The following is an 18,422-nucleotide window of genomic DNA, read 5'->3' on the forward strand; positions in this document are numbered from 1 at the left end:
AAAGAGGTATTTGCCCTTCCATATCCATTGTAGCACTAATTCACAACAACCAAGATGTGGAAACAGTTGAAATGTCCCGCAGTGGACATCTGGATAAGGGTGTGTACTGTGTACACAACACAGCCGTGTCCAGCCACGAGAAAGAGGGGAATGCTACGCTTTGCAACAATAGGGAGGGAACTTGAGGGCATCGTGCCGAGCGGATGAGCCAGAGAAAGACAAATACTGCACTGTAGGATTTATATGTGAATCGGAAAAAAGAAATAAGTCAAATTCATAGAAAGAGAGAGTAGGTTGGTAGGGCCGGGGAGTGGGGAGATCGGGAGAGGCGGGTGAAGGGACGCCAGCTTGTGGCTGCTGGTTGAATAAGGTCTGACAATGTTACGGTGACGACAGGTGACATATCGTATAACTGGAATTTACCAAGGGAGCAGAACTTACGTGTTCACATGCGCACAAGAGACAAACATGTGAGGTTATTAACTGGATGGGGGACCCCTTCCCAGGGTGTATGTTTACCAAATCACAATGATGGACACCTCAAATGTCTTACAATTTTATATGTCATGACACCTCGATGCACCGGGTTAAAAAGGCAAACCCTTGAGGAACTCTAGAGAGTCTTTTGAATGCCAAGGAGAAGAACATTGTGGTGGCACAACATTGTGGTGGACCAACCTCCACAGGCTTGGTCCTCTCCCCACCGCCTGGTGAGGGTCTCAGGGAAGACCCCTCCCTCTCCCTGCATCTGCGACGGGGAGGTCTGCAGGAGGCACCCCCCCACCCCGCGGCGCTAGCTGGCCCTGCCCAGGCTGGTCTCGCACACCCAGCGGAAGACCCTCTGGCAGGTGTTGTCGTTCCACTTGCCGTCATCGACTTCGAAGTGCGCGCAGTCCTCGCCCCCGCCCAGCCCGTGCCCATCCCAGTTGTCCGGCTGGTCTGGCTTCCAGTTCCTGCGGGAAGAGGACCACAACCCGCTGGGACGGTCTGAGGGCACCCCGGGGAGGTGGGGGGGGGAACCCCGGGAATGAGGGGCTGAGAGCCAGACCCTGCAGGAGCAAGAGCTCCAGGCGGGAGAAGGGCACGGGCAGCCAGGGCGCGCTTACTTGAAGTTGGTCTCATAGTCCGTTCCGTCCACCCATTTCCAGGCTCCGTCAGCATCAGTGAGGCCCATCCACGTTTGTGAGCTGATGTGCTCCTGCACAAAAGTCTGGGGCGACAGAAGGCCAAGGGTGAGGTCTCCCCAGCCCAGCCAACTCCTTGCGCTTGACATGTCCCCTCCATCTGCTGAGGCTGGGGCTGTTTCCTCCAATTACCCACCATGAACCCTCCGAGGGTGGCTCAGCCAACTGTGGGGGGGGGGGCGGGGACACGGATGTCAAGCCCCCCAGGTGATTCCGCCCTGCAGCTAGGTTGAGAACTGCTTCCTTAAATGGGACACATCCTGGGACCCTCGCCGCTGCAGTGCTCACCTGCTCGGCTCTGGAGTTGACGACCACCAGGTGTGCGCTCTCCTGCTGGCAGTACAGGTTCGCGTCCGCCCACGTCTTCTCGGAGGAGCCGGAGAACCAGTAGCAGCTGCCCTCGTGCTCCAGCCAGTTAGGGGGGCAGCAGGTATTTTGAGAGCCTGCAGGGCCAGGGGAAGGGAGGGTCTGAGACGCCGCGCCCGTGCTGGGAGGGACTAGCAGGAGATGGGGCCCAGCCCACGCGCACCCCCTCACCCCCCTCACCGTTGCTCTTGAGAGCGACGATCTGGCAAGTCAGGGATCTCAGGTCTCTGGCCAGCTGCTGCACCAGAAGGAGTGTATTGGAATGACCTGGGACACACACAGGTGCACGGTGGGGTCCGTGCCTGGGGCTCAGCTAGTCCCTGGTAGCCCGATGGCCCTGCCCCGGTCCCGCCCCAGAACCCCCTCCACACGACTGCCACCACCACCGCACCCCCCCCCCCCCGCCCTCCCAGCACAACAGGCCCCGCCAGGGTGGAGGGGAGCCGCCCCCCGGTGGAGGGGAGCAGGGTTGGGGTTGCTGACCTGCTTTGAGCTCCTGCTGCTCCTTCTCGAGCTTGCTCTCCAGGGAAAACACCTTGTCATTCAAGCTACGGGCTGGAGGGGCAGGCACTCAGGACCCGGCAGCTGCCCCCACCCCAGCCTCCACCCCCAGAACCCCGGGGCTCAAGGAGCTCACCTGCCTGCACCTCCTGCTTCTGATTTTCCACCTCGGCTTTCAGAGATGTTATCACTTCTTGCATTTTGCCTCCTGCAGGACAGGGGGACTTGGTGGGCCTCCTGACTCGGTGCCGCCTTCCCTACAGCCCCCCTGTCCTGAGCCGCTTCTGCGTGGGGCTCACCTTGGGATCTCAGCGCCTGGACCTCTGCCTCAGTGTTTGCAGTGAAGTTGCTGAAAGTTGCTCTCAGGGTCGCCAGGTCCCTCCGAAACCTGGAATCTGAGCAGGGAGGGGACAAGCAGGGCTGAGATTTACGGCCCCTCTGAGAGCTGGCGCTGAGCCCCCACCTGACATGGCTTGACTCCCTGCATCCTCACATGACCCAAATGGAGGGGACAGGCGGTATCCTTATCCAGAATCCCAGAGGAGAAAACAAAGTTCAGAGAGGCCAGGTCATTTGGCTAGGTTATCCAGCCCGTAAGTGCAGAGCCAGCAGCCACCCAACAGGCCACTGTCCCTCACGGCCACCCACCGGCCCCAGCGCCCCCTGCGTTCTCTCTTCCCTCCCCCCCCCCCCCGCGACCCTCACTCTGTGATCCGAGCACACAGATGCAGACGAGCAGGAGGAGGCTGAGGCCCAGGGAGCACAGCAGAGGCCGAGGGCTAGGGCACAACTGCTTCAGGAAGGGCCGAGGCAGAGGCAGCCCTGTGAGAAGAGAGGGCATCAGGGCAGGAGACTGGCGGGAGGAGAGAGCCCCAGGGACCTGTCAGGGAGGTGGGGTGGCGCAGGCAAAGCTGGTGGGAGGCTGCCCCAGGGTGCTGTGGGGCAGAGGACACCCAGGCCTCTGGCCCTTCCTGGACCAGCACAAGTCCTCAGTCACACGGGCCCCTTACGCCCGCAGGGACACTCGTACACAAGGACCCACAGATGGGGGATGATGGTGACACTCAAGGTCCCATCACAGTTGGGGGAGGGGACAGAAGGACCCAGACCGAGCTGGGGCAGCCAGGCCCTCAAAGTCTCAACTCACCTGCACGGTCAGGGTCACAGGTGAGGTTTCCTTCCAAACCTGGATGCTCTTCCCCAGAGTATAAGAACCCAGGCCCCCTGTGGCTCTCCCTGTCCCTGTCCCTGTCTTTCTCAGGACCTTGAATCCTCTTCACCCTGGGGCCCCTAAGGCTGGGGCCGGGCCCCCTCCTATAGGAGACCCTCCAACTGTGCACGGTAGGGGCACAGATGAGACATCACAGCAGGAATCCTCTGCACGATGGGGGCCAGTTTAAGGCGGGAATATTTTCCCCTTCCACTTACCATTTCCAGGCCCCTGGCTCTGCTTCTCGCACTCCGAGTGCTGAAATTTTTCATACTGCGTTGACATGCTGGATTGAGACTGCGGCCAGCGGAGCCGAAAGGCAGGGCCAGGGGCCAGGCAGAGGTAGAGGCCGGACCTGCAGGTGAGGCTGGGATCGGAGTTGAGGTTCGGACGGAGCCAAGGAGGAGCCCAGGGTGGAGAGAAGCTTGGAGGTTCTGGGTGTACAGGTGAGGTTGGGAGTGGGGTCAGAGCCGGGCACGGGGCGGGGGACGGGTGGAGCAGGGGATTGAAGGTGCAGATAAAACCTCCGGTCCTGGCCCTGGGGTGTGCCGGGAGCTCCTGTGGGAGCAGTGGGTGTACTGGGCAAGGCCTAGCACCGAAACCAGAACCAGAGTCTAGGGTCAACTTCGGATTGGGCTGCTGCAAAGATTCAAGCTGACTCCGGGCTCAGAGCTGTGATTGGGCTTAAGGGGGAACTGCGTGAGTATCAGTGTCAGGGCTAGGCCACCCTGTTCCAAGCCCAGTGCAGGGAAGGGAGTGGAGGTTGACATCCGCACTTGGCCATTCAGTCCCCGAGCTGCCACTTACCTCTCCCCTGATTCGGTCCCACCTGAGACCCACGGTCCCCGCTCTCGGCTCTCCCGACACCCTCCCTGTCCCCTCGGGCTTCCCTAAGCTCCCAGCCCCATTACCTGTGGAATGTCTGAAGCCTGCAATTTGGGGGTTCCTCGTGCAGCAGTGACCCAAATTGGAAAAACACGAAATCCTGGAGAGTGGAGGTGGTGGGGGAGTGAGGGAGGAGTCCTCTAAGGGACCTGAGCCCAGCAGGCTGTAAGCTGCGTTCTGGGGTGTCCCAGTCTTCAGGCAGTGAGTGGAGGAAGGATTGGAAGGGAACTCAGGGAGATTGCACGAGGTGGGAGGTAGATATGGGGCAGCTTTGGCTCTCCTCCTCCCGGGTGTATCTACTCCCTTTCCGCTCCTCTGGAGCCCCCTGACTTCCTCATTTTTACCATTCGTGAGAGGGGAGCCAGGCCAGAGGGACCAGAGGTGCAGTCGGCCTATCTCCTCCGCCCCCTTTCACTTCCTGCCTCCTAAGTTCCCAGAACTGTGTCCCCAGCACCACACAGCTGAGTCCGGAGGAGCCCAATTCTCAGCTCTTGCCCAGTCCCACTGAATCCTGGCTCAGGAGCTTCCCCGGGGGCCTCTGCCGCTGTGCTCTGAGCAGGAGGGAAGAGGAGAGGCCAGAGTGGGGTTTCCTGGCTGGGAAAGGGAGGGAGGACCCAGGAAAGGAAAAAGGTACTGATCAAAAACTGACTAATAGGGATGGGGCCAGACCCATGCTAGACATTCAGCATTCGGTTCCCAAAAGAATCTTGCGAGGCACAGTGGCCCGGGGTAAGGCTTGGACCCGGGGTGTGGGCTGTCCAAGGTCACGGGCTTGCTGAGCACAAGGGCTAGAATTCATGCCCGGCGCTCCCTGACACCCTGGGCTGCCACTCTGTACATGAACCATCTGCAAGAAAGGGGCTCAGTCCACTCCCATGACCTGCAAATCTCATGAAGGGGGCTGACCCGACTTCACACTCACAATCTTCTCCATAGGAAGGAGCTTTAGTGTCTTAAAGGTAGAGAAGGTGGGTGCCTGGGTGGCTTGGTGGGTTGAGCCCCTGCCTTCAGCTCAGGTCATGATCTCAGGGTCCTGGGATCGAGCCCCGCATCGGGCTCTCTGCTCGGCGGGGAGCCTACTTCCCTTCTCTCTCTGCCTGCCTCTCTGCCTACTTGTGATCTCTCTCTCTCTCTGTCAAATAAATAAATAAAATCTTTTTTAAAAAGAAAAAGGTAGAGAAGGGAAGCAAATGCACCTTACACTACATTTTCTATATAAGTGGGATTGTGCTCTACTTGCTTTTTTTTTTTAAGATGTTATTTATTTATTTGAGAAAGAGCAGGAGCAGGGGGAGGGGCAGGAGGAGAAGCAGACTCCCTGCTAAGCAGGGAGCCCGACCCAGGACTCCATCTGGGGGAGGCCCCGGGATCCTGACCTGAGCTGATGGCAGACGCTTCACCCACCGACTGAGCTGCCCAGGCGCCCCTACTTGCTTTTTATTATTTGGTATTCGGGTCGGTATTTGTCACAGGTTGGGTTTTTGGAAGCTAAGGCTGAGACTGAATTTGGAGGACGAGCCATGTTTTTAGGGACCGACACCTAGAGAGGAAGGGGGAAGAAGGAGGAGGGGACAAAGGGAGAAGGTGCACAGCTCTGCAGCCAACACAGCAGGCACTCTGGGCAATCAATCTGGCCATCTGTCCCAGCTGTCGGCACCGGGCTGAGCCGGGACCTTCACACCCCACCTGGCTCAGGCACCAGAGGCCCAGGTCACCCCAGCAGGGGCCTGACCTCGGGGGAGGCCGTTGTCTGCACAGGTCACACTCCCTGCAACTGGGCCCCCAGTCCTTCCTGGAAGGAAGCGGAGGCTGGTGGGCAGGAGGATGTAGGGAGCTCATATCTGTGTCCTCGACAGTGGTGCATTGTACCCGTGCACTCATCGGGACAGACTTCACATCCGCACATTGTTGGATCTGTCCCACAGAGAACATTCGCTCCGGTCTTCACACGTGTGTTTACTCATCCATTCCAAAAGCACTTCCTGAGCGTCTCCAATATGCCAGGCGCCCTCCTTCCAAGATGCATACTTCAGAAGGGAACAGACTGACAGAAAAGGCCAGGCCCTCCCAGAATTTACATCCTGGCAGGTGACAGATAAAATACATGAGTGCAATCTGTATAATGTCACAAAGTAGACATTGGAAGTGTCACATGGTGACATATGGAAGAAAATACAGCTGGGAAGTGAGGTGGGATCCGTTTTTAACAAGGCCATCAAGAGTGAGGTATCAGGGTCAGCCTTACTGGGAAGGTGATGTCCGAGCAAAAGTCACAAGGAGGTGAGGGAGCGAGTCGTGAGGAGCTCCGGGAGGAAGATGATTCAAGACAGAAGGCACAGCCAGTGCAAAGGGCCTGGGGTGGTAGAATGTCTAGCGTGTATAAGGATCATCCCTTTGCCAGAGATGCCAGAGATTTTATTGGAGAAGTGAGCTAGAATGACAAGGAGAGATCATGGGGAAAACATGGAGCACCAGTTCTCCAGGGCCCTCAGACTATTGTTTAGGATCTGTTTTTACTCCGAGTTAGAGGGGCAGACTGTGGAGGGGATCGGGGCAGAGGAGGGAATGAACGAGATGAGGGTGGAAACTGAGAGTTCCAGTAAGGAGCTATTATATCCAGGTGACAGATATGCCCAGGGACAGACGGACACACACACACACATACACACACACACACACACACACACAGAGTTCTCCTTCCAATCCCCCCAAAAAAGTAAACTTGGAGCATTTTCCATAAATTGCTGACTCCTTAGGAAATGAAACAGCTTTATCCCTGACTTTTGCAATGCCAACGCCTGAAGATAAGTCACAGCCTTTTGCACACATGATCATTGTGAGGACAGTGCTGTTCTGTCATCAGCAGCTGACGGATAAAACTCTTGATCACTGTGCAGAGTTTTCCTCGGAACACCTCTCGTGCCCCCCCACCCCACCCCCACCCTGCTAAGCCTGTCCTCCCAAAGGCTGATTGCCTTACGGCTACTTTGCCAGTAACCTTCTTTGCTCTCCTAAGTGCTTTTGCCTCTGAGACTTCTTTCTCGGTGGACGAGCACAGCTTCCCCGTGGAGCCTTAGCCCTCTCCCAGCCCCTCAGCTGGGCAGGATCCTTTTACCTGGTGCAGGGACCGCGATTTGCCACCCACCATTTCATGATCACGCCAGGGAGCTCTGCAGCTCCCCAGACAGCCTCCCGGCCTGCAGGCTCCGTCCTCTCCCCACCCCATTGCCAAGCAGGACAGCCATGTCCCTCCTTAGCCAGCATCCATCAGTCCCCTCCAAGGCTCACTTACCTCCACCCCCTACCTCCTGGTGGTTTTGAGGAGCCCAAATCAGGCAGGAATCAAGAGGCATCTTCAAATTGCCGCAGGACCAAGGCTGCTTTCCCTGGTTGGGGGTGGGGGAGTCCTTTCCTTGGGCACTAGGACTCCTAAAGTCCAATGTTCCCATGGCGCAGATGGAGGGCAAACGCTCCAACAGTGGACTGTCAGGCATCAGTGAGAGGAGATGCCACCCTCCCCAGTCCCTTGGCTGGGAGGTGGGGAAGACGGAGCCATACTGGCCACAGATTGAAGGGGTCTCGCCGCCCCCCCGCCCCCAGCAGTCCAGGCAGAAGAGGTCAGGGAAAGGTAAGTAAACCGATACACTTACCCCATTTCCAGCCCCCAGACCCAGAGATGTGATGAGTGGTCTTTTCAGATCATTTTCTCTGCATATTTGTACACCTGTCGGGCTATGCCCACTGATGGGGCGGGTCGCTGTTTTCCTTTTACCGAAATTTTTCTCCACCGGCATGCGTCTGCCTAAAAATGGGTCTCGAAGGTTTTCCTACACCACGGCTCATGGCCATCTGTTTAATGGGGCTCCAGAGCGTACAGGTGCCAGACCGCCATGCATTTTGGGGACGCGGCGTTCCTGGCTTTTGTAAGTAATGTTGAAGCGGACAGGCTCCTATTTGCCTGTTTGCACTAAGAACACATAATTGCTCTTGGTTAGATATCCAGAAGCAAAATGAGCAGAAACATCGACCTTAAAATTTAAAAGTGGACAGACACTGCCAAGGCACACTCAAAAGACATTACCAATTCACCTTCTCTCCACCCGATTTCACTTATCCACACCTTTGCCAACCAACCTGTGCATTTTTGCCGACATGATGTTCAAGAAGTTCCTTCTGTCTCATCTCAGTTAGTACCAACATGACGGCTGGTTTGGAAGAAACAAAGTTTTGAATTGTATTTTAAGTTTAGAAACTGTCTGAGGCGCTTTTATTTAATTAAAGTTCATTACGAGCACCCACACCTGGGAGACAAATGTGTTATAGCTCTTCTAAAGCAGGACCTGCGGGGCGCCTGGGGGCCTCAGTAGGTTGAGTGTCTGCCTTTGACTCAGGTCGTGATCCCAGTATCCTGGGATCGAGCCCCTCATTGGGCTCCCCGCTCAGCAGACAGTCTGCTTCTCCCTCTCGCTCTGCCCTTTCTCCTGCTTGTGCATGCTTTCTCTCTCTCAAATAAAATCTCAAAAAAAAAAAAAAAAAACCCAAACAAACCAGTAAGTACACATCAAGAAAATGACGGTTTCCCACATTGTCAATGCACTATGACTTCCCACCATTACTGAAATATTTCTCACAAACCTTGATGTTCACACAAACAGAAAGATGGACACCTTCTATAGGAGAAGGCGGCCTCTGACCACAATGATTTGACCAGAGGATCCTTAGAAAAGAAGCCCATCACAATAAAATGGAAAGCAGGGCTGATTTTAATCTCACGTGGAGACACTTGCTGTGACCTGCGTGTCCCCAGATAATTGTTTCTTTAGTGCCATGCGTTGTAAGTACCCAGATTCTCAGAGCATAGCACTGATGACCCAGCACCACTATTTTGGGTCCGAAGGGATGGGCTTTCTACCCATCTCTTCCATCTTTGCTTCAAGTGAATTCCCTTTGTAAAGAAAGACTTCTCCTTTCCTCAAAGATGGGAGCTTGCCTTATTCGGTTTCCATAGAAGAGGTGAATTTCTCTTCAATGAATGGTGCTTTGTCAGTTTCCTTCCGTTTCCATAAGCTTTCCAGCCCCGCGGTTTGGATGTACTCCTTTAGCTACACAATCACCCGTCACTTATTTCCCTGCATTTCACTATTTCTCCTAGGTGATACCCACTCCACACCCTTCGTGCTTTTTATCTGAAGGTCTCTTCTGTCACGTTTCACTTGCTCTATTTCTATTAGCATTTGTCTAGACTGTATTTCCCTGTCTTGGTTCAGCACGTTTGTGTCGATTTGTTTTAAACACAGGATCATGAAAAAAAAAAAATATATATATATATATATATATATGGTCGTGGCTTATAAACAGCATGTCACTGGATTTCTCTAACCCAATGTAAGAGTTTCCATCATTTGCTGGAATTAAACCCGTTCGTATTTATTGTGATGATTAATATGCTTGAATTCTATCCTGCCATTTGGTATCACATTTTTCAGTCTACCAAATTATCTTTTTTTTTAAGATTTTATTTATTTATTTGAGAGAGAGAGTGTGTGTGTGTGAGAACAAGCAGGGGGAGGGGCAGAGAGAGAGAAGCATGCTCCCCACTGAACAGGGAGACTAGTATAGGACTCGATCCCAGGACTCCGGGATCATGACCTATGCTGAAGGCAGACGCTTAACCCACTGAGCCACCCAGGCACCCCTACATTCGTTGTTTTTTTTTTTAAGATTTTTAATTTATTTGACAGACAGAGATCACAAGTAGGCAAAGAGACAGGCAGAGAGAGAGAGGAAGGGAAGCAGGCTCCCCGCTGAGCAGAGAGCCCGATGTGGTACTTGATCCCAGGACCGTGGGATCATGACCTGAGCCGAAGGCAGAGGCTTTAACCCACTGAGCCACCCAGGTGCCCCCCCACATTCGTTTTTAATAGACATGTTTAATCTCAAGCCTATCTTTTTTTTTTCCTGTCAATATCTTTTTTTTTTCTCACATTTTCTGTGTGAGATTTCAATTTTGTACATTCTCTTCAATTTTGTTCCAGTATTCTTTTTAAGATTTTATTTTTAAGTAATCTCTTCACCCAACACGGAGCGCAAATTCACGAGGGCGAGATTAAGGGTCGTGTGCTCCCGAGACGGAGCCAGCAGGGCGCCTCTGTTCCAATATTTTTTAATGATTAATGTTTACATTTAAATAATTAATCCATCTGGAGTCTATCATTTCTGGGTAGTGTGAGATGGAACTCTGGCTTGGTTTCATGCCAAACGAAAAACTTATTTATAAACTATATTCTGTTTTGTGTTTTCTCCCAACAGATTGAAATAAGACTTCTGTTAAGTTCCTAATTCTATTCATATGTATTTCTGGGCTGGGAGTCTGTGCCACCGATGCAATTTCTCTTCTTGTGCTCATACCACACTGATCTGATTTCAGCAGATTTAGAATAAGTTATCTGAAGGGGATCTATCTGCAACCCCCACTCCAAACCACATTTTCACACAAAGCTCACAGGTGTCTGCTCTTGGCCCTAACTTTGTTTTTCCAGGTCCCAGCGCCCTACATTCTCGGAAAGGAGACCCCAGCTGCAAGAAATACCCTTCTCTATCCTGACCATGACCCACATCCTGGCCAAGCATAGATCCCTTTCCCACATCCCCCACCATGGGCACAGCTGCAACTCTCTCGAGTCTTTAGAAACCCCTTAAAAGGCCCAGCCAGACCAGATCTCAGAGCTGACATTTCTCTCGACATCTGGCCCTTCTCCTCCCTCGGAAACGGAGTCAACTCGTACTACTCCTTGGTCTAATCTTGATGCAATTCCTTGCTATCCACATCACAGGCCAACCCAACATTATTTCTCACAATTTTTTAACCATAAAATTTTATACATGGTTAGGCTTGTATTCCTCTATGTGAATATTAATGTTATTTTATTTTGCCCCCTCCATCGTTGGCATTCAGGTCAAAATTGTATTGTGTTTATCTATCACTTCTCTAATAGACATTTCTAGACCACCCCACCCAGCCACAATGGGTTGGACAGAAGACACGGTGTTTTCAATTGCATATGCAACTCCCACCAGATAGACCTGATCATGTAGCACAAAACAAACCTGAACAGACTTAAGCAAGTTGAAATTTTACAACAAACGTCCTTAGATCGTAATGGAGTTAAGCCAGAAAACAATCAGATAGAAAACCAAAAGATCATTTAAAAATCTCTAACACCGAAAAAAAATGACACAACGCATTCCTAAAGAATCCAAGGGTCAAAGACAAAGTCTCCAGAGACATTAGAAACTATTTTAAACTGAATTATGACTAAAATACAACAAATCAGAATTTGTGGGACGCAGCTGAAGAAATGCTTGGAGAGAATTTTGTAACATAAAATGCTTATGTATGAAAAGAAAAACGGTCCTGGGGTGCCCAGCTGGCTCAGGAAATACAACTCGTGACTCCTGATCTCGGGTTTGTGAGTTCGAGCTCTGCATCGGGTACAGAGATTACTTAAAAGTCAAATCTTTTTTAAAAAAGAAAAAAGGTTTCAAGTCAACAACTTAACATCCCTCTTTAAGAAATTAGGAGCAGGAGAAAACAAACCAAAAGCAAGAAGAAGAAAAGAAATACAGAGAAGAGCAAAAATCAATCAAAATTTTGTTCTGAAAACAGAAAAATAGAGAAAATCAATGAAACCAAAAGTCGGTTCTTTGAAAGGATCAGTATAATTTATAAGCTTCCAGCAGGCCTGACCAAGAAAAAAAAAAAAAAACAGGGAAAAAGCAGAAATTACTAACACCAGGAATGAAAGAGGGAACATCCCTTAGACTCTGAAGAGATTAAAACAATAATAAAGGAACCTTCTGGAAAAGTCTATGCACAAAATTTTAGCAACTTCAGTGAAATGGGCGATTCTCCCAAGACCACAAACTACCCAAACTTACCTAAGATAAAATAAATCAACTGAGAAGTTCTATAACCCTTAATAAAGATACCAGATTCATAGTTCAAAGTCTTCCCAAGAAGCAATCTCTGGCCTAGACAGCTTACCTAGAGGATACTATCAAATGCTGCAAGAAGAAACAACCACCAATTCTACGGAATCCCGTCCAGAAAGTAGAAGAGGGGGAACACTCCCTAATTCATTTTATCAGGCCTGCGTTTTCCCGGCTGCCAAAACCAAAGATAAGAAAAGCGGGGGCGCCTGGGTGGCTCAGTGGGTTAAGCCTCTGCCTTTGGCCCAGATCATGATTTCAGGGTCCTGGGATCGAGTCCCGCATCGGGCTCTCTGCTCAGTGGGGAGCCTGCTTCCCCCTCTCTCTCTGCCTGCCTCTCTGCCTACTTGTGATCTCCCTCTGTCAAATAAATAAAAAATCCTTAAAACAAACAAACAACAACAAAAAAAAGAAGTGTCATGAGTTACAACCAAGGGAAGCTCTCCCCGGGATTCGAGGCTCAGAATTCAGAACTCAATCGATGCCACCACCCGCCCCAGCAGCAATCTCAGAAGAAAGTCCACGGCACTGGACCCATCATCCAGAATAGGCACAAGACAAAAAGGAGACCCATTCCCATTTTTTTTTTAATTCTCTGCAAATCACGGATAGAAGGGAATTTCCTCGCCCTGGTTTAGGATGACTGATGCGTCTTTCCACTGTTACAGGACAAGCTCTCCTGGATTTTTCTGCCCCATACATTTAGCTCTAAGATGGGGCTTAACTCCGGGTCTCCAAGTCCAGGCTGGACTGGAGCGAAGCTTTATGTACAGGCCTTGGGGTCTGCAAGGACGGGGAGGGGGCAGACACCGCCTGGCCTGGGCTTGGATCCCGTCCAGGTCTATATGCTTGTCCTTCGCCGGTACCTGTGTCCCGTGGGATCCACGGGGAGGACACGCTGCGGCAGGAAGCACAGACAGCAGGAGCTCCTTGGGACTGCCTCGCTTGCCCCCCGATGGCCGCGGGGTACAAGACTAGTCATACTCCAGATCCCTTGTTCCTGGCACGTCGTGGGGGCTGGGCTCGTGACCCGACCACCCCGACAAGCGTAGGACCCTGCCCGATGTTAGACGTTACCTGGACACACTTCCTAACGGGTCCCTCTCACGACAGCCTCCCCTCGGGGCCAGCTTTGGCCGCACCCTTGGGTGACTTCCTCCTCTTCCTCCTCCCGCTTCCCCATTCCCCAATCCTATGTTTTCCTAGGAACACTGTCTCAACACACCACATGCGGTCTTGGGGCCACCGCAGACGATCTAGGACAGGAGTCATAGGCGGCCCTGGTCCCCCTTCCTCTTTCTTTCCTCTTCTCCTCTCAGAGCTCAAGAGCTGGGGCGAAGGACAGAGGAGTTCAAGGACAGGGCAGTGATCTGGTGTCGCGGTGGCCAGTGGCCAAGACGCTCTTCACAGCAGTGTCTAACATGGCCTTTCGTGGGGTCTGTGGGTGGTGTCCCTGAGATTCTGAGGGGACCCTCTGCACCAGAGCAGTCCCTCACCAGGAAGACGGGTTATGTGGCTCCAACAGCTGCCATTGGCTCCTGCCCCAGGGAGCAGTTGCCTCCCCAGGGTCTCCTTCGGCCTCCCTCTGCCCCAGCTTCCCCCCCACTCTGGGCGGGGTCCTCCCTGCATGGCTGCTGGAGTCCACCAGGCTCTCAACCTTATCCCCGCCAATAACCAAGGGCAGCCTGACCCAATCCCGCCCAGGGCAGCTCCAGCTGGTTCTTTGCCTGCAGAGGACTCCTGGCAGGGGTGAGTCTCTTTCTCCATGATCCCCCTCGAGACTCCTGGAGACACATCCACAGCCTCCCCGAGAGCTCCTCCCCTCGCAAACACCCCAGCTCTCCTGTGGTTCCCTTGGGACTCGGGCCGTCTGGCTAATGGCATGTGCAGAAGCATCTCCCTGCTCCAGATGCAGGCAGAAAAGACCCCTGGTGCAAGCCCTGCCCAGAAGCATTGGGCTCCTCTCCGCTGGAAAGGCCTGACATGATCAACAATCCCTCTCAGCTTTGGGAATGCCGCCAAATTTCTATAAAAACAGGAAAAGTGTCGCTTAATCTCTCATGTGGCCGTGTCACTTTTCTCACTTCCTTAATCGGGCTTTGCCAAGATTTTATTCTTTTCACATGAGTGTTTTGGTAAACAGATTTTTTTTTTTTTTTTTTTTGCTAAGAGGGTAGAAAACACAAGCTACAGACTTGGAGAAAATATTTACAGGCCACACACCCAACAAAAGACCAGAATACGTAAAGAATTCTCTGAACCCCACTCAGTGAGGAGATGACGCGTGGAGGCTCTAACGTCCCGTCCTGTCACATTCACTCACTGATTTGCTCCCAGAAGACGCTCAGATATAGGTATTGAAAGAAATTATTCAAAGGGTCCAAAAATACTTTCTAGGCCTTTCGAATAAATTCATGCAACTACAATTATACAGTGAGATATATTTTTTAAAAGAATTCTCAAAATCTGACAGTAGAAAAACCCAAGAATCCAATTAGAAAAATAGGCCCAAAACCCACAAAGAGACATTTCCCCTAAAGAGGAAATCTAGATGGGAAATGAGCATGTGACAGGGCGCCCTGTGCCATCAGCCATCCAGGAAATGCAAGAAACCACAGCGATGAACCACCACACACTTACCAGAATTTTTAAAATGAATGGTAGCAGCCAAATGCAGGGGAGGCTCTGGACAAAGGGATCGTTCACATGCTGGTGGTCGAGCAGGACAGAAAATGGGGTGACCACTCGGGAAAGCAGTTGGGCACTTTCTTCTGGAACTCAACATGCAACCCGCCTTGTGACCTTGCATATTCATCCCAGAAAAATGAAAATTTGTGTAGACATAAAAATCTGTGCATGAGGGGCACCGGGGGGGCTCAGTCGTTAGGCGTCTGCCTTCAGCTCAGGTCATGGTCCCAGGGTCCTGAGATCGAGCCCTGCATAGGGCTCTGGGCTCAATGGGGAGCCTGCTTCCCTCTCTCCCTCTGCCTTCTGCTCTCTGTCTCTCTCTCTCTGTCAAATAAATAGATAAAATCTTTTTAAAGAAGATTAATTTTTAAAGTATTTATTTTAGAGAGAGAGCTGGGGAGGGGCAGAGAGAGGGGGAGAGATATAGACTCCCCACTGAGCAGGGAGCCCCACTTCCCAAGGCTCAATCCCAAGACCTCAAGATCATGACCAGAGGCAAAATCAAGAGCCAGACGCTTAACCAACTGAGCCACCCAGGCGCCCCAAAAGCTTAATTCTTAAAATGGGTTTTAGCTTTACCCATTCTGCCAGTTTGGGGAATCTTCTAATATTTTATATTAATTCCCTCCCCTTACTATATTTTGGGTTATATTGTAATTGACTTTTTCCGATTTTTTAAGTTGAATATTTGGTTTATTTTCAGTGTTTAGTTTTCAGCTATGAAAACATGAGGTTGGGAGCGCCTGGGTGGCTCAGTCAGGAAAGCATCTGTCTTCAGCTCCAGTCATGATCCCAGGGTTCTAGGACCCTCGTTGGGTTCCCTGCTGAGCAGGGTGTCTGCTTCTCCCTCTCCCTCTGTCACTGCCCCTGACTCGCGCTCGCTCACTAGCTCTCTCTCAAATAAATGAATAAGATCTTTTTTTAAAAATGAGGTTGTACATGTTCCTCTGGGCCAGGCTTTTACTGTGTCCTATAGGTTTTGACATGTTTCTTTCTTCTCTAGATAATTTTCACTTTGAATCATGGTGATAATAGGATAGCAGCTCTTCATTTACAAACAGCTAAGCTGTCGTGGTTCTCTTTTTGTTATTTATACGCAATTTTAATTTTAATAAGAGAATGCAACCTTAGAAAAAACATCTCTCCTGGGGTGCCTGGGTGGCTCAGTGGGTTGGGCCTCTGCCTTCGGCTGAGGTCATGATCCAGGGTCCCGGAATCGAGCCTCGCATCAGGCTCTCTGCTCGGCAGGGAGCCTGCTTCCCCCTCTCTGCCTACCTCTGCCTACTTGTGATCTCTGTCGAATAAATAAATAAAATCTTTTTAAAAAAAAGAATCTCTCCTTTTGGGGGGTGCCTGGGGGCTCAGTCAGTGAAGCATGTGACTCTTGATCTTGGAGTTGTGAGTCTGAGCCCCAAGTTGGGCACAGAGATTACTTTTAAAAAATTGACTTTAGGGCGCCTGGGTGGCTCAGTGGGTTAAGCCTCTGCTTTCGGCTCAGGTCATGATCTCAGGGTCCTGGGATCGAGCCCCGCATCGGGCTCTCTGCTCAGCAGGTAGCCTGCTTCCTCCTCTCTCTCTCTCTCTCTCTCTCTCGCTCTCTGCCTGCCTCTCTGCCTACTTGTAAAATAAATAAAATATTTTTTAAAAATTGACTTTAAAAAAAATTGACTTTAAAAAAAATTAACTTCAGGGGCGCCTGGGTCGTTCAGAGGGTTAAAGCCTCTGCCTTCGGCTCAGGTCATGATCCCAGGGTCCTGGGATTGAGCCCCGCATCGGGCTCTCTGCTCAGCAGGGAGCCTGCTTCCTCCTCTCTCTCTCTGCCTGCCTCTCTGCCTATTTGTGATCTCTCTCTGTTGAATAAATAAATAAACTCTTTTTAAAAAATTAACTTTAAATTAAAAAAAAAACTTTAAAAATTAAAAAAAAATTATCTCTCCTTTTGGCATGTGTTCAGGTCTTCTCTGATAGATTGCTGTGGCAAAATTGCCTCTAAAAGCACAGTATAAGCAAGTTTTGCTTTTGCTTATTATTATTCTAGGAAGCTGTTGGCGCCGCTACACTTTCACTCCGCGCATCCCTCAGACACGGTTCTGCTGACGAGAGTTCCGCTCACAGCTGAAACACACTCGGGTTTACTCTCTCCACGATGAGTCATCCTAATAACTCAAAAGAACAGAAGATTCTGTGTGTGGCCGTTTCCATTTTATTTTTGTCTTCCTTTACTTTCCCGTCTTGCCTTTAATATCAAGGTGACTTTGATAACCCTGATGAGCCAATATTGACTCTTCTTTTGTTTTTTGTTTTGTTTTGTTTTTTAGATTTTATTTATTTATTTGACAGACGGAGATCACAAGGAGGCAGAGAGACAGGCAGAGAGAGAAGAGGAAGCAGGCTCCGCGCTGAGCAGAGAGCCCGATGCGGGGCTCGATCCCAGGACCCTGAGATCATGACCTGGGCCAAAGGCAGAGGCCTAACCCACTGAGCCACCCAGGCACCCCTCTTTTTTTGTTTTAAAGAAATCTTCACCGTCTCGAATTGAAGACCCCGAGATCAAGAGTCACCGCGTGGCTCTACCGCATGAGCCAGGGGGAAGCCCCTTGATATGTTGTTATTAACTAAAGTCTGTGGTTTGCTTTATGGGTCACTGTGAGAGAGAACACAAGCAGGGGGAGAGGCAGGGGGAGAAGCAGGCTCCTGGCTGAGTGGGGAGCCCCATGTGGGACTTGATCCCAGGACCCCAAGATCATGACCTGACCTGAAGGCAGATGCTTTACCAACTTAGCCCCCCCGGCGCCCCAATCCTGTGGGTTTTGACTCATTTGTAATGACATGTATGCATTAGTAGAGTTATCCTATAGGATAGTTTTACTCCCTACAAATTCCCCGAGTGCCACATACTCATCCCTCCCTTTCTCGCTCGGAATGCCCTGGACCCACTCATCTGTCTCCCGAGTTTCGACTTTTCCAGAATGTCATAGTGTTGTAATCCTAGAGAACGTAGTAGACTTTTCACATTGGCTTTCCTCACTCAGCAAGACTTAGCACTTACTTCTAATGTGATCATTTAAAAAGTTACATTTTCGGGGCACCTGGGTGGCTCAGTTGGTGAAGGGTCTGGTCTGCCCTCTCCTCAGGTCATGATCCTGGGGTCCTGGGATCGAGCCCTGCATGGGCTCCTGCTCAGTGGAAAACCTGCTTCTCCCTCTCTCCCCACTCCCCCTGCTTGTGTTCCCTCTCTCTCTGTCTCTGTCAAATAAATACATAAAATCTTTAAATAAATAAATAAATAAATGTTACATTTTCGATTCATAATATGAGGTAGGGCTTAGAAAGATTTCAGTTTGAGCATAAAAGCCTAAAATCCAAGATCGGAGGAAAATACAGAACAGCAATGTGAGGTCAGTGGTGTGACTCAGTCACAGAGTTTTTGAAGGGGAAATTTTCCGGGGGGCGCGGGGGACCGGAGTGGCAGGGAAGGTGACCCGGCTGGCACATTTCCAGCAACGGGGAGCACAACCCTCCCGGCAGCCCAAGGGACCAACCACGTGCCTCTCAGCCATGGTCCTGAACTTTGGTGAATTATGAAAACAAAAGTGATT

General features: G+C 51.1%; 1 protein-coding gene across 2 annotated transcripts; it reads right to left on the minus strand.

The window, feature by feature from the left end:
- Positions 1 to 223: 223 nt before the first annotated feature.
- Positions 224 to 4,541, minus strand: LOC122907763 (C-type lectin domain family 10 member A-like). Of its 2 annotated transcripts, none has more exons than XM_044250582.1 (10): positions 4,173 to 4,541; positions 3,480 to 3,628; positions 2,757 to 2,873; positions 2,351 to 2,446; positions 2,188 to 2,259; positions 2,034 to 2,105; positions 1,731 to 1,817; positions 1,473 to 1,627; positions 1,107 to 1,210; positions 224 to 953 (listed from the first exon to the last, which is right to left on the minus strand). In XM_044250582.1, exons 2-10 carry the CDS (start codon positions 3,544 to 3,546, stop codon positions 794 to 796), a joined length of 930 nt encoding a protein of 309 aa, XP_044106517.1. In that variant the 5' UTR covers positions 3,547 to 3,628; positions 4,173 to 4,541; the 3' UTR covers positions 224 to 793. The 2 variants fall into 2 exon arrangements, with proteins under 2 accessions (XP_044106517.1, XP_044106516.1); XM_044250581.1 differs by having other exon boundaries at positions 3,480 to 3,695.
- Between the last annotated feature and the right edge of the window lie 13,881 nt (positions 4,542 to 18,422).

This window comes from Neovison vison, chromosome 5 (assembly GCF_020171115.1).
Source record: "Neovison vison isolate M4711 chromosome 5, ASM_NN_V1, whole genome shotgun sequence".
Taxonomy (NCBI): domain Eukaryota; kingdom Metazoa; phylum Chordata; class Mammalia; order Carnivora; family Mustelidae; genus Neogale; species Neogale vison.